Genomic DNA, 12,946 nt, shown 5'->3' on the forward strand with positions numbered 1-12,946 from the left:
CCGCCTTTCTCTTGCACCTTCTCTTCCCGTACAGTCCAAAACAGTCCACCAATCAGCAACCTAACGCTCCCCCTCTTGCTCAGAAAAACTCCCAAGATCTATCACGAGCCTAGGGCTCTGATACCATGTCAGGATATGCAACGGAAATGATAACCAAACTTGGGTAGACAAGAGCAAGTAGAATGCAGAAAATAGACAGCACAAGAAACACAGAGAGATAGGTGTGTAAACTCTTCTCTATACACAAGATCCCGCAGAAAACTGAATGAGGAAGTGGTGGGGGCATGGGGCCTATTTATATGCTCCTATGAGAGCAGTCGGCCAGCACTGAAGGGCCTCCACGACTGCATGAGCAGTCGGCCAGCAATGAAAAGCTCCACGACTGCATACATCCAGTCGGCCAGCAGTCCAAAAGCCCACGAATGATGTGTGGGCAGTCGGCCAGCCACAGGACTGCAGATGGGACAGTCGGCCAGCCCTGAAGTGCTCCTGCCAACCTCTGGCATCCCTCCCCACCACTAGAAAAATGGAAAAAAATAGAGAAAAATACGGGGAGTGAGGAAAAATGATAAAACACCTTATACAGGGCGGGCACACCCACAACAGAGGCCCTGGTGTATAAATATAGAGAGGAGATGACTTCTAACATGTTGTAGGCACTCATGAACCTCGTATGGTTTTTGTGGGAGAGCCGTCCTGTGGCAAAGAGAAGATACCATTTGAGGAGTCCAATGCATTGAGGGCTAAACTTGAGCTTGCACAAGTGTTCAAGCATCATGGTATGCCCAAACCTATTGTGGGGGATAGAGATCTCATGACCACGAGGCTATTTTGGAGGGCTCTCTTTGATAACATGGACAAAAAATTAGATTTTTCATCGACTTATCATCCACAAACGGATGGCCAAAGTGAGGTTGCAAATTTAGCTGTGTTAGATCTTTTAAAGTGCTATGTTGTAGACCAAAAGACCACATGGGAGAAGTACCTATCGCTTATAGAGTGTGCCTATAACAACATGGTACATGCGTTCATAGGAAAGGCACTGTTTGAGATTGTTTATGGCAAAGTAATTTTGCCACCCATCCTTCGCACTAAGGATGAGATCTTTTTTGTCGATAAATATGTTGCCTTTGCACAAGTGCAGACAACCATTGCCAAGTCTCAAGATAAGCATAAAAGGGTTGCCGACAAGCATAGAAGGCAGATGGACATCAAAGAAGGTCAAAGAAGGTGATTGGGTATTGTTGAAATTTGAGAAGGCAAGACTTCGTAAGAGGCCAGCGTGTCCTAAGCTCTCTACCAAGTATTATGGGTCCTTCAAGGTGATCAAGTATATCAATGAAGTTGCTTTCAAGTTAGCATTACCTAATCATTGGAAAATTCACAATGCCTTCCATGTGAGTTTGTTGTGGAAGTATGTGGGGCTAGATCCATAGGAGTATGTCACAAAAGGCCCACGAGAAGTTGATGAGCTTGAAGAGATACTTCAGCCAGAGCAGATAGTTTTCCACAAGTAGAGAAAGCTAGCTGGTGCAAGCTTTCCAAGTAAAGTTTAAAAACTATCTTCTTATTGATGAGAAGTGGGTTGATGAGGAATACTTCTCTGACTATCCATAGCTTCTTCAGGTGTACGTCGATGCTTTTTAGTTGAGGATAATTGTTTAGAAGCTGGGGAGATGTCACCTTTTCATCACCCAAATGGTTCTCTCGAGTTTCTTGTGCCTGTGTGTGGCCAGTTTGTGGATCCAAGTGTCCGAGATCCCAGTTTCTCGTGCGTGTTTATAACCAGTGTGTGGATCCGAGTGGCCGGGATTCTAGTTCCGCGCTTTCCGATGTGCCTGGAAATGCCAATGCAATACTTGTTCCATATCCGGGAGATTTGCTCATAACAAAGTGCACATGCACACATGTTTGCATGCTTGAAACTGTTTTCGCGTGAATTGTTTTCGTGAATGGGCCTGGGACGTCTACTCGTGAACCGTGTGATTGTCCTATATTCTGATGTGTTTTGTGCATAGTTGTCTGCGAAACTAGTCCCGCTCATGAGGTACGTAAAAAACGGTACGGTACGAAACTGTGCAAGCGAAACTTTTTTTTTTTAATGGCCTTTTTTTTGTTACTTTTTTTATGCATGTTTTTTTTTCTTCCTGTTTTGTTTCTATGTTTTTTATGGTTGTTTGGGCAATGGAGGCTTTCTACCTTGCCACCTTCTCTCAACTTTGCATCTCTAAATGTGTACAAATATCTATTTTTCAAGCGTTTTTTAACGCCGACCGTACCTTTATCAAACTTATTTTTCCGTACCGGTATTGTTTTTTCGTACCTTCATCTCATTTCGTACCTTCGTACCTGAAACTATGGTTTTGTGGCTTGTGAACAGGTGGTAAGTGCACTCAAAAACCCTTGTATTAGTCATTAAAATGCTTTTGTAATGTTCATAATCTTTGCAAGTTCACATTAATTTAAAAATGGAGAACATTTTCATTAAGTGCCTGGGGTCTATTGAAGCGGTGAGATCACTTGATAGCATTTTACTTTACAGAGGCAGTATGGCTTGAACATGTTGTCCAAGTATGGTATGACAGATTTTGTGTACCAGATTTTACTGAGATTAGGAAAAAGATTCTTTATGAATAGCCAATAACAGGTCATCCAGGAATACAATGGACCTATGAGTTAGTAAAACGGACGTTTTATTGGCTTGGCTGAAGTCTAGGACTATGTGGTGAAGTGTCCATCCTCTAGACTCTAGAGATCCGTTTTGGGAAGTGGGAAAGTATTTCCATGGATTTTATTGTTGGAGCTGTCACATAGCTGTAGAAATGCTGAGCAAACAACATAAACCATATACCTCCGTGTGGGTACTGATTCTTCTCCAAAAACCACGGGTCTTCATGCAATAGAGCTGGTACAACAAGTACAACTCTCCATTCAGCCGGTACAACAAGTACAATGGTTGGTACAGTAGGTACAATGGCTAGTACAGCAAGTACAAGGGCTGGTACAACAAGTACATGGGCTGGTACAACAAGTACAATGGCTAGAAATCATAATAAACCGATTAAATACCCTTGCCTTCAGTATTTCTTCACAATGGAAGTCTCCAAAACAGTCCCCAATAGCTGGTATTCATGGGCAGTCTTCAAGAGAGAGAGAAGAGAGTAGCCATCATTAGGGCAGCCTGTAACGGTGGTAGAGGCTAGTGTGCAGCAAAAGAGCCTCCTTTAATGAAGAGAGAGGGCTCCAATTTGTAGATTTGGGCCTCCCATGAGCTAAAATGGCAAGAGAAGGCTGCAATGATAAGTGGAGAGCCACACAATAGTTGAAGTGACAAGTGTGAGGCCGCTTGTCTCACTTTGATCCACTTTCTAACAAGTGTCAGGCCACTCGTCTCACTTTGGTCCGCTTTCTTGCCACATGTCCCAATCTAAGAGATGGGTCCTTCCAGAAACTTTCTCTCTAAAAATATCTCAACTGGTAGACATTCTGTCATAGGCACTTTGCCAACTCTCGGTATCTGCTCAATTCCAGATGTAATGACGCGAACAGAATTTCCATCGGAGTCAGGCCAAAAATAGTAACCCTCCTAGATTTTAGGAGTGTGATCCTTTGTATTCCTAGATAATCTCCCATTCCCAAAGCTTGTACTTCAGAGGTCCTGGACTCCACCAGACCCCTTTCATACTGGAAAATGTCCAGGTTGGTGACATAGATTCTGTGTACTGGATTCTACTAAGATTCTTTATGGACCTATGACTTAGTAAAACGGACGTTTTATTGGCTTGGCGGAAGTCCAGGACTATGTGGTGAAGTGTTCATTCTCTCTTAGTAAAACGGACGTTTTATTGGCTTGGTGGAACGTCTAGAGATCCCTCTTGGGAAGTGGGAAAGTTAGTGGGGATGTCGTAGTATCTAGTCCGTACTATGCATAATGGAGTTGATAGTTATATAGTCTTGTGGGTTGACCACCATGAGTATATAACATGCTCTTTCCTAAAAGGTGAATTTGGGCATGTTCTTGGATTCATCTAGGTATATATATATATATATATATATATATATTTCCATGGATTTTATTGTCGGATTGCCACAGACCAACAGAGGGTATGTTGCTATTTGGGTGGTGGTAGACAGATTGACAAAGATGGCGAGGTTTTGACCTACAAGGTCAAACGTTATTGGCTCAACAGTTTGTTGAGTAGTTGTTGTGACATAGTGAGTGACAGTGACTCGAAGTTTTTTGGACACTTATGGCAGGTAGTTTTCGAGAAATTGGAGACTATGCTGAGTATAAGTTCCTCTGATCATCCTTAGTCAGATGAGCAGATAGAGAGGGTGAATCAGGTTGTGGAGGATATGCTTCGTGCATATGTCTCCAATTGACCATTTGATTGGGAGATGGTTGAGTTTGCCTATAATAGTGCTAAGCATTCGGCTACTAGTTACAGTCTGTTTATGCTGATGTACGGCTACCAACCTAGATCTCCGATAACTATATCGGGATTGAAGGGTATAAAGATTGATGCGGCTAGAGATTCTTAGCGGGTATGCATGAGATGCTAGTCAGTGTACGGGAATCTATCAGAAGTGCTTAGGATAAAAAATGGTTTTATGTTGATAGGAAGCATTCACTGATGGAGTTCTCCGAGGAAATTCTTGTATATCTACAGATACTCAAGAGTTTTGAGACATTGCGGACAGGGAAGGTTGGGAAGTTGTCCCCTAGGTACCGTGGACCTTGTAGGATCTTGAAAAGGGTTGGTGAGGTGGCTTATAAGTTAGAATCGCCTCGTAATGGGAAAGTTAATCCAGTTTTTCATGTGAGTAGCTACACTCATGGAGAAATTGGGAGCTGAGGATAATATTGTTACACCTCAAGAACTGGTAGAGGTTGAGGACTTGTCCTTTGTTCCACATGAGCGAGAGGTTATACCGGACTTCAAGGAGAGGAAGTTGAGAAATAAGGTACCATGTATCTGAATTGTCCTCATCAAGAAGAGTTGGTACAACTCCGCCTCGCGTTTGGCCAAGAATGCATGCCTTTTCCAACAAAAGGTGACAAAAGGATCTTTGATTCTTGAATATAAGATTAAGTGGAAAGACAAGGTGGTGGAGGACTCAACTTGGGAGACAATTGCTAGTTTAGAGCGGAGATTCCTTGACTTTGTTTCTGAGAGAGGAAAGATCTTAGGAGGGGAAGTATGTTATATACCTAACACTAATCCTTGGGATTAGGTCCTAATCTAGACAGAGGTGGTCTTGCCAAGGGTCCCTTAGGACAGGCTTTGGTAGGGCTGACTGGCTTGGCTTGTGGGGAGTGGAACCTTAGCCCTTGGCTTGGGGGAGATTTTGGATGGAATCTATGGTTGGGAGGTGAGCATGCTTGCACCCTTCTATCCTGCACTAATCTTGTTTGTTTAGCTTGTGTATCAAGTGATCCTACAAGAGGGATGTAACATGCGGAAGCTTACAGACAGGATTATACTTTCGATAGCGAATATTCAGCACCTTGGTTCCTGACGATTGCACAATGTAGGCGGAAATGAGAGTGCAAGAGAGAGGGAGAGAGAGAGAAGAAGCACAAGATACACCAATTGGGTCCCAAATACCCTGTTCAGGGCCCCCACCAAGGATCGGTGTATTTGCTTTATTGAATGATGAGAAGAAGACTTGACTTTGATGACCTTCCTTGGCTGTAAACCTGCAGCCTGAAGATGACCTGGTTCTGACCTCAAGTTCACCTTTGCTTGGGAATTCCCTTGGCTATCCTGGCCCTTGAATACCTTCAACACTTTGTGAATATGAGATGATTATGACCTTCGGCTAATCCATGCTTTTATAGTCTTCAAGGATGCTGGTCGGTTTGCTCTAATAGTTGTCGGCCTGTTTATTAACAGCCCACGACGTGTCTCTTTATGCTCATAAATTAGGTGCCTTTTCCCATGAAGCTGGCTGCCTAGCTGTGCAGCCTCTAGGGCTGGCCGACTGGCCGCCTGGCTGCCTAGGGACTGGCTGTGCATCCCCTTCCTAGGGCTGGCCGACTGGGCTACAGAGCATGTTCATGTTGCCATGCACATGACATCCCCCACTACTAAACTTGATGATGGGCTTCCAAAATCCTTGACCATGGATACTGTCATCATCCCTTTTGACACTGTCATCCTTCAATGCCTTGCAACCTTTGTACTGAAACCCTTGCAATCCGCTCCCCAGTCTGGTGTAGATCTGTGCTCTGTCCCCTTGTCCTTCATGCCCTGTCCCTGAACACTTCCATGATCTTTTTTCTCAAGACTTATTCTTGGTTTCCTTGCACCCCTCCCCGTGGATGATCATCATCCCTTGGAACCGTTACTGTGAAACCTTTTCCTGCTATGCCCCAAGTTGCATCCGACTGTGAGGTCTGCCATTCCTGCAGGTTATGCTGTACAACCTGACCAACCTCATGGTTTTCTTCCATGTTGGTGTTACTTCCATTGGGCCTTGTTCTACTTGATCCTTACTGTTCGTTAGCAATTCAGTACACTTTTCATGCAAATGGGTGGAAAGGGCATGAGAGGCCTAATGGTGGACCGTGGTGCTGGGTAACAACCTGCCAACGGTGGGTCCTTGAGGATGCTTGGGCATTAGTAGTCACTAAGGTACTTCTCTCACTGATTATTGTAGCCCTCGCTGCATTGTACAAATCAATGGGGTTTTCTCTCAGGTGCCATTGTGTACGGGGAAGGTAGTGTGAACTTAATGCTGGAGTTCACATTGGAAGTGTTAGGCCTCAAAATCATAGTAACAGGAAATGGGCATTTTTAGACTCGGGAATGTTGGGGATGGCAGCATCTTCCCGTTCCCATTCCCGTCCCATGTCACTCTATAGTCACAGGGAATGGCCATTCTCAATCTTTTCCGTCCCCGTTCCCCGTCCCCGTTTTGCATCCCATGTGACTATGCTCAAAATCCTACTCGCTTGAAAGGATGGTAGGCCAACGTGAGGTCTTGTGAAGGTGTAAAGGTGGAAATCCAGGATACCACTTCCCTAGATTTTGTGGTGATCAGGCTACCGGAGGTATGAGGGCAGACTCCTTGCTGATTGAAAGGCCTTAGTTGAGGAGGGTCTGTGTACATTGTGACAGGGTATGCGACAAGATGTGGTTTCCTTAGGATCAACAGGATTATCCTCAAGGAAGAAGGGGCTATTCCAAATAATGGAGACTACTGAGAAATACTGGAGTGGCTTCATGCCGTGGATGGTCTCAGCAGCTACTACACTGCTAACGTATTGCCTAGAAGTGAAGGATCATTACACCGAGGATTGTTTCACATAGGGCAAGTACCTCCTTGGTACCAGTATGGACAGAATTTACATTTTCCTCCTTTCCAACCACACGGTCAATCTCCATAGCGGGTAACAAAAATCACCTAGTTATTTTGAGGGGCACCACTTCCAGTGTGAACTACATCACTAAGTTGACACACCAGTCCCCGTACACGATGGCACCTAAGTGAGAACCCCATTGATTTGTACAAAATGCTGAGGCCTACAATAATCAGTGAGAGAAGTACGTTAATGACTAATGCCCATGCACTCTCAAGTACCCACCCTTGGCAGGTGGTTACCCTCCACTATTATGCCTTTCCTTCCATTTGCAAAAGATGTGTACTGAATTGCTAACAAACAGTAAGGATCAAGTGTATTATATCATACATCACGTTGGCATTGTTTGAGCTGTTCTGTCAAAACAATTGTATTTTGTTGGTTACTTATCGGTTGAGTAAGCAGGCTGGTTATTTCAGATTTCAGATTTAAAGAAGAGCCGTTCTGTCATAACAACTGTATTTTGTTGGTTACTTATCGGTTGAGTAAGCAGACACTTCCTTTCCTTGCAAGTCAGATGCAAATGCTCACTAGGTAGTCTTAAGATTTTCATCCGAGAGATTTTTATGCTTCATAGACTTTGAAAATGGATTTTTCTGGACAAGGATCAAAAGTTCAGTTTGGAAGGTTTAGTGTTGGTTAATTTTAGGCCAGATTTTTGTTAGATTAGAAGTACAGAGCCAAGATGGCAATTCAAGATGTGCTCAGGTTGCGAGCTTCCCATGGCAAAACATGACCTGTTTAAGCAAACGGGCAACCTATCATGTCAGAGACAGGGCTACCCATAATTTAATTAAAGAGGCAACCCATGTGTGATATTACAGGTGAGACTTGAAAAGGAACAAATATTAAGGTTGCTCACCAGCTTTGGTACTACCTGAAACATACACACAGGATTAGGGATTCTGACCTGTATGTGCATAAGCAGGATCTCTCAACCAACTTAAACTTGCAAGACATAAATGTACATCAGTTAAATGGATCTGACTGCCTAGCTCCTTGAGCCTGAGACTAGACCACCACCATGCCTGACGACTCATTCTGCTATGTGTTGCATATAATCACAGGGCTTGAGCTAGACCTAGGCCTGATCTAGGGCTTGATAACCATGGTCTCCACACACTTGGTCATGCTATCAATGCTAATGCAATGGTGTGCGTGTCCTTAATTTTTAGGCCACTTTACATTAGCTCATTAATAAGTAACTCATTTATACTCATTAAGTGCAAATGTCCCATCTAATTAGCATCAGCCTAACCTCATCAGAATCACCAGTCTAGCTGTCTTTTGGGGACATAACAAGTAAGAACTCCAGATTTCAAAGTTTTACTAGATAAATCTTGTTTCAAGTGTTGAACTAATCTAGACTACATTTCCTAAAGAGAATATATTGTTGTTAAGAGTCACTGAGGGGTGTGTGCACGCATGTGTGTGAAGCGTTTTCCTATATTTTCAAGCATAAAGTATGTAGTACACGAGGGGTAATATATTGTTGTTAAGAGTCACCGAGGGGCGTGTGCGCGCACGTGTGTGAAGCGTTTTCCTATCTTTTCAAGCATAATGTAGTACATTAGGTGTTCTAACATATCTATGGCTGCTAGGTGTTGCTGCATTTGATATGGATTATGCTCGCTGGGTGGAAGAGCTAAATCGGCATCTTTACAAGCTTAGATCTGCATTGGCTGCTCACGTGACAGATAGTGATCTCCGTGTTCTTGTGGACAATGGTACAGCACATTATGATGAGCTATTTCGTCTCAAGAGTAGTGCTGTAAAAGCAGATGTTTTCCACATTGTGTCTGGAATGTGGAAGACACCAGCAGAGCGTTGCTTTATGTGGATGGGTGGTTTCCGCCCATCAGATCTGCTGAAGGTCTCTCTCTCTCTCTCTCTTTTCCATGCCATTATGCCTGCTGACTGCACTTTGTGATGTACTATTATGGTCTCATAGACCCTCTTTTTTTTTTTTTTTGTTTTTTTTTTTTTGGGAAAAAGATCCTTCTATTAGTTAATGAGAAAACGCCATAGGGCTACAAAGCTCACCTCGCTAGGAGGGATAAAAACACAGTGAACTCCTGAGCTCCACCCCCGTGGCTGGCCGCTCTCTGGGGGGGGCTACCTAGTAGTACATATGGGAGGTGAGAAAAGCCAGACTGGAGGCCTGTAGTGCCAAGTGACATCGACCCTCTTTTTTGTTAGAGGGTGATAACTCTGTTTGTGTGTGGGATCCACAGTTTTGTTGGAAATTCTTACTAATGTGAGTTGTGTTTTCTTGCCTTAGCAGATCTTGATTCCCCATCTTGAGCCACTTTCTGAGCAGCAACTGCTAGCAATATGCAACCTGCAGCAGTCTTCGCAGCAGGCAGAGGATGCATTATCTCAAGGGATGGAAACTTTGCAGGAAAATCTGGCTGATACACTGTCTGATGGTTCTCTTGCAACATCCAATGTGGCAAATTACATGGGTCAGATGGCTATGGCCATGGGTAAACTTGGAACACTTGAGAACTTTGTTCGCCAGGTGCATCTCAGCACCTTTTATTATACATTGCATTGTGCACGTATATTTTCACACAATGTGGACAATTTCTATTTTTACTTCTCACTTCAATGTCTTGCTGCACAGGCTGATAACCTCCGTCAACAGACACTTCAGCAACTGTATCGCAGCCTTACGATCCGTCAGGCGGCCAGAAGCCTGCTTGCTATAGGAGACTACTTTTCTCGCCTCCGTGCTCTCAGCTCTCTTTGGTTATCCCGACCACGAGAGTGAGAGATGGCCAAAAGATTGCCGTATTGTTGTTCATCTGCAACTTGCATCGAAATCTTGCAGACATTGTATCATGAGCATGGAATAGGGTCTGTCAAGCTGACAGCCAACCAGGTTGCTTTGTGAAGATTGTCTATGTGATGGATGGCAGTGATGTGGAAGGCTTTTAGGCCCTCCAATGTGACGGATGGCAGTGCCATGGAAGGCCCACAGGTCCTTCGTGATATATGTATGATTGTTGGGGGGGCAAAAACAAGACTAACATAGTACCATTGATGTCCATGCATGTCTACCAAAAATTGCATTTGTACCACTTGAGTGGAGGTTTCCAAACAGAAACACTATCAGAGGCGTAGGCCCATGCAGAGATGCCTCGCTCCTTGGCATGTTTATGTAAATTCTACGTTGATTATTTTACTAATGAAATATATTTATTGTATTCAATTATGTATGTTCTTAAGTTATAATGTAAGGATTGGGAGGGGGGGGGGAAGGGGATGGATGGACGTTCGTACATACGTACATTCATTCTTACATGTATGTACAAAGCTATCATTTTGCTTACTCTTTTGTGAACTCTAGTGATCTGAAGAAGGGTTCTGATATGAGACACATGGAGTACAGAATGTCCATGCAACCTGACATACAGCTTTTTCACAGGTCACATACATCTGAATCATTCCAGGTGGGAGAATCATGCTGTCATTCTCATTCACAACGCACTTCATTCGTACAGCCTCGAGTAAACCTCAACTGTGGCCAGCGGCAATGATGTATTATTATCAATACCTTTTAAACAGGTTAATATGTGAGGAAAACATGTCCTCCAGAAAGAAAAAGTTAAAACTTTAGGGCACATCATCCTCACTGACATTATGACGTTTTTTCCTAGCTGAGTTGTAGGTAGGCCTCGTCCTCCCTGCTACCCATAAAGACCAATCCGTTCCTGCCCCGACTCTCGCTGGCGGCTCCACTCCTCATAAGTAGGCCATTCCTGCTTTTTTAATGAGATCCAAGGATTAACCTTTGAAGTTGAAGTTACCGGGAGGATGGGACGGTGAAAATTATGCTCGTCTCTTTGAGACAATTCACAGGCATAAGGGAGACGAGCATGAGGCAGTTGGATTCTTCTTGAACCCTTTAAATGAGTATATGGGAGATTGATCCCTTGAGATGTGATTCTTGCTGCACCATGTTTGATCAACCCAAGTAATCAGGGTTCATGGTCTTCAGAAAGTTGGCCTATCTTGTGCCATGATAAGCTCAGCAGCTTTCAATATAGAGATGGCAGTGGCAATATTGATCCAGGAATGAAAGTGAGGATGACCAATTTTTTTTTGTCATGCAACGAAATAAAGCCAATGCTAATTGTAATACTCAGAAAATGCCATGCAAAGCAATATATTGAAATGATGTGCACTTGATATCCTAATCTTTAAATTGTAAACTTAAAGCAATCATTGAGATCAAATGTTGTGAACAAAAAACATGGATTATTGTACCAACAGATTTAAAGCAGACAAAAGCATCGAGCAATATATACACAACAACACTCAACAGATGCTGTATGTAGCTTGCGTAGTGTAGACTTGACCTACCGACGATTAAACAAAGAAAAAGTTCAGAGTTCAATCCTGCTGCAGCTCGAAAGAAGCTGTAAAACAAAAGACAGCCATATCGGAGGCCATAGTAGCTCAGCCATACCAGCTCTGACACAGAGAGGGAGAGAGAGAGAGAATGCCTTTTTAATGTCATAGGAACACGCTTTTTAATGTCATAGGAACAATCCCAAGAGATCACAAATGATCTATCGACGGAAAGAGAGAGAGAACCCCTTTAATGTCGTAGGGGCAATCCCACCCAAGAGACCGCAAACTATCGACTCTGAACTCTCTGAAGTCTGCAATTTTCAAGCACTTGGCTGACGACTCCGACCGAGATCGAAGACCTAGACAGCATTGCCTTCCATGTAGGAGGTGGCCAGCTACTACTGATGGCTTTCTTCTACAAGAACACCACCTTGTCATCCTCCAGATTGTGATGGCAAGTCTTAGCTCTGTCCTTGAACTCTAATATTTGCGCCTCAAACATGGAAACCCTCTTCTACTATTCTTACTTGCCCCTTGCAGTGCTTATGATGAAGCAGCGCTCCAATGCTTCTAAACGTTGATTAAAGCAGATTCGTATAATTAGATGTTAGATTCGGCATGCCTTTTTGTGGTTGTTGGGGCCTTGAGTGTACACTAATCACACAATCACTTGGAGAGAGAGAGAGAGAGAGAGAGAGAGAGAGAGACTTGAACCCATCACCTAGGGACTCTCAAAGTCCTTCCTTACCATTGCATTGAGGTAGGCCCAAAACAAAATTCCGCATGCTTTTCATTCATCATGCATTGAGGTAGTCCCAAAACAAAAGATAATGCATTGAGGCAGTCCCAAAACAAAAGATATAGCACATATGCTCACCCACCCATTTGCCCCCAATATTTGGCTTTATTATGCTTTTGAAAGAAACCAAAAAACTTCAATAACGTGATCGGCAATTTCGAAATTTGCACACCTGCTAATATATATATATGCTGACTCTTACAACTTGCTAATAAGTAGTACAATGAATACAATAAAAAGCATCAATGCTAATGAAATCACACAAAAGGTAATGCTTTGCCGATGTAGAACCATGCTAAATTGGTACCAAAATTGGGTGTCATCAATTGTGTACTCTATTTGTTTCCTCGAAATTGTAAGGCCTATTTTCTTGTTTTAGTCAATAGAAAATTTGAGACCGCACACCAAGATAGGAAATCTGA

The 12,946-nt window shown here is 43.3% G+C and overlaps 1 protein-coding gene across 1 annotated transcript in view; it reads left to right on the forward strand.

Moving 5' to 3' along the window:
• The window catches only part of LOC147627502 (transcription factor TGA2.2-like), a 36,758-nt gene extending 26,175 nt beyond the window's left edge, over window positions 1-10,583 (forward strand). The window contains exons 7-9 of the mRNA XM_086814412.1: window positions 8,968-9,239; window positions 9,651-9,887; window positions 9,993-10,583. Of these exons, the coding sequence (XP_086670538.1) occupies window positions 8,968-9,239; window positions 9,651-9,887; window positions 9,993-10,139 (656 nt within the window). The 3' untranslated portion in view covers window positions 10,140-10,583. The remainder of the gene's footprint in view (window positions 1-8,967; window positions 9,240-9,650; window positions 9,888-9,992) is intronic.
• The last annotated feature ends 2,363 nt before the right edge of the window (window positions 10,584-12,946 follow it).

The sequence above is a fragment of the Cibotium barometz genome, chromosome 20, assembly GCF_041138505.1.
Source record: "Cibotium barometz isolate CiBa-2024 chromosome 20, ASM4113850v1, whole genome shotgun sequence".
Lineage (NCBI taxonomy): Eukaryota > Viridiplantae > Streptophyta > Polypodiopsida > Cyatheales > Cibotiaceae > Cibotium > Cibotium barometz.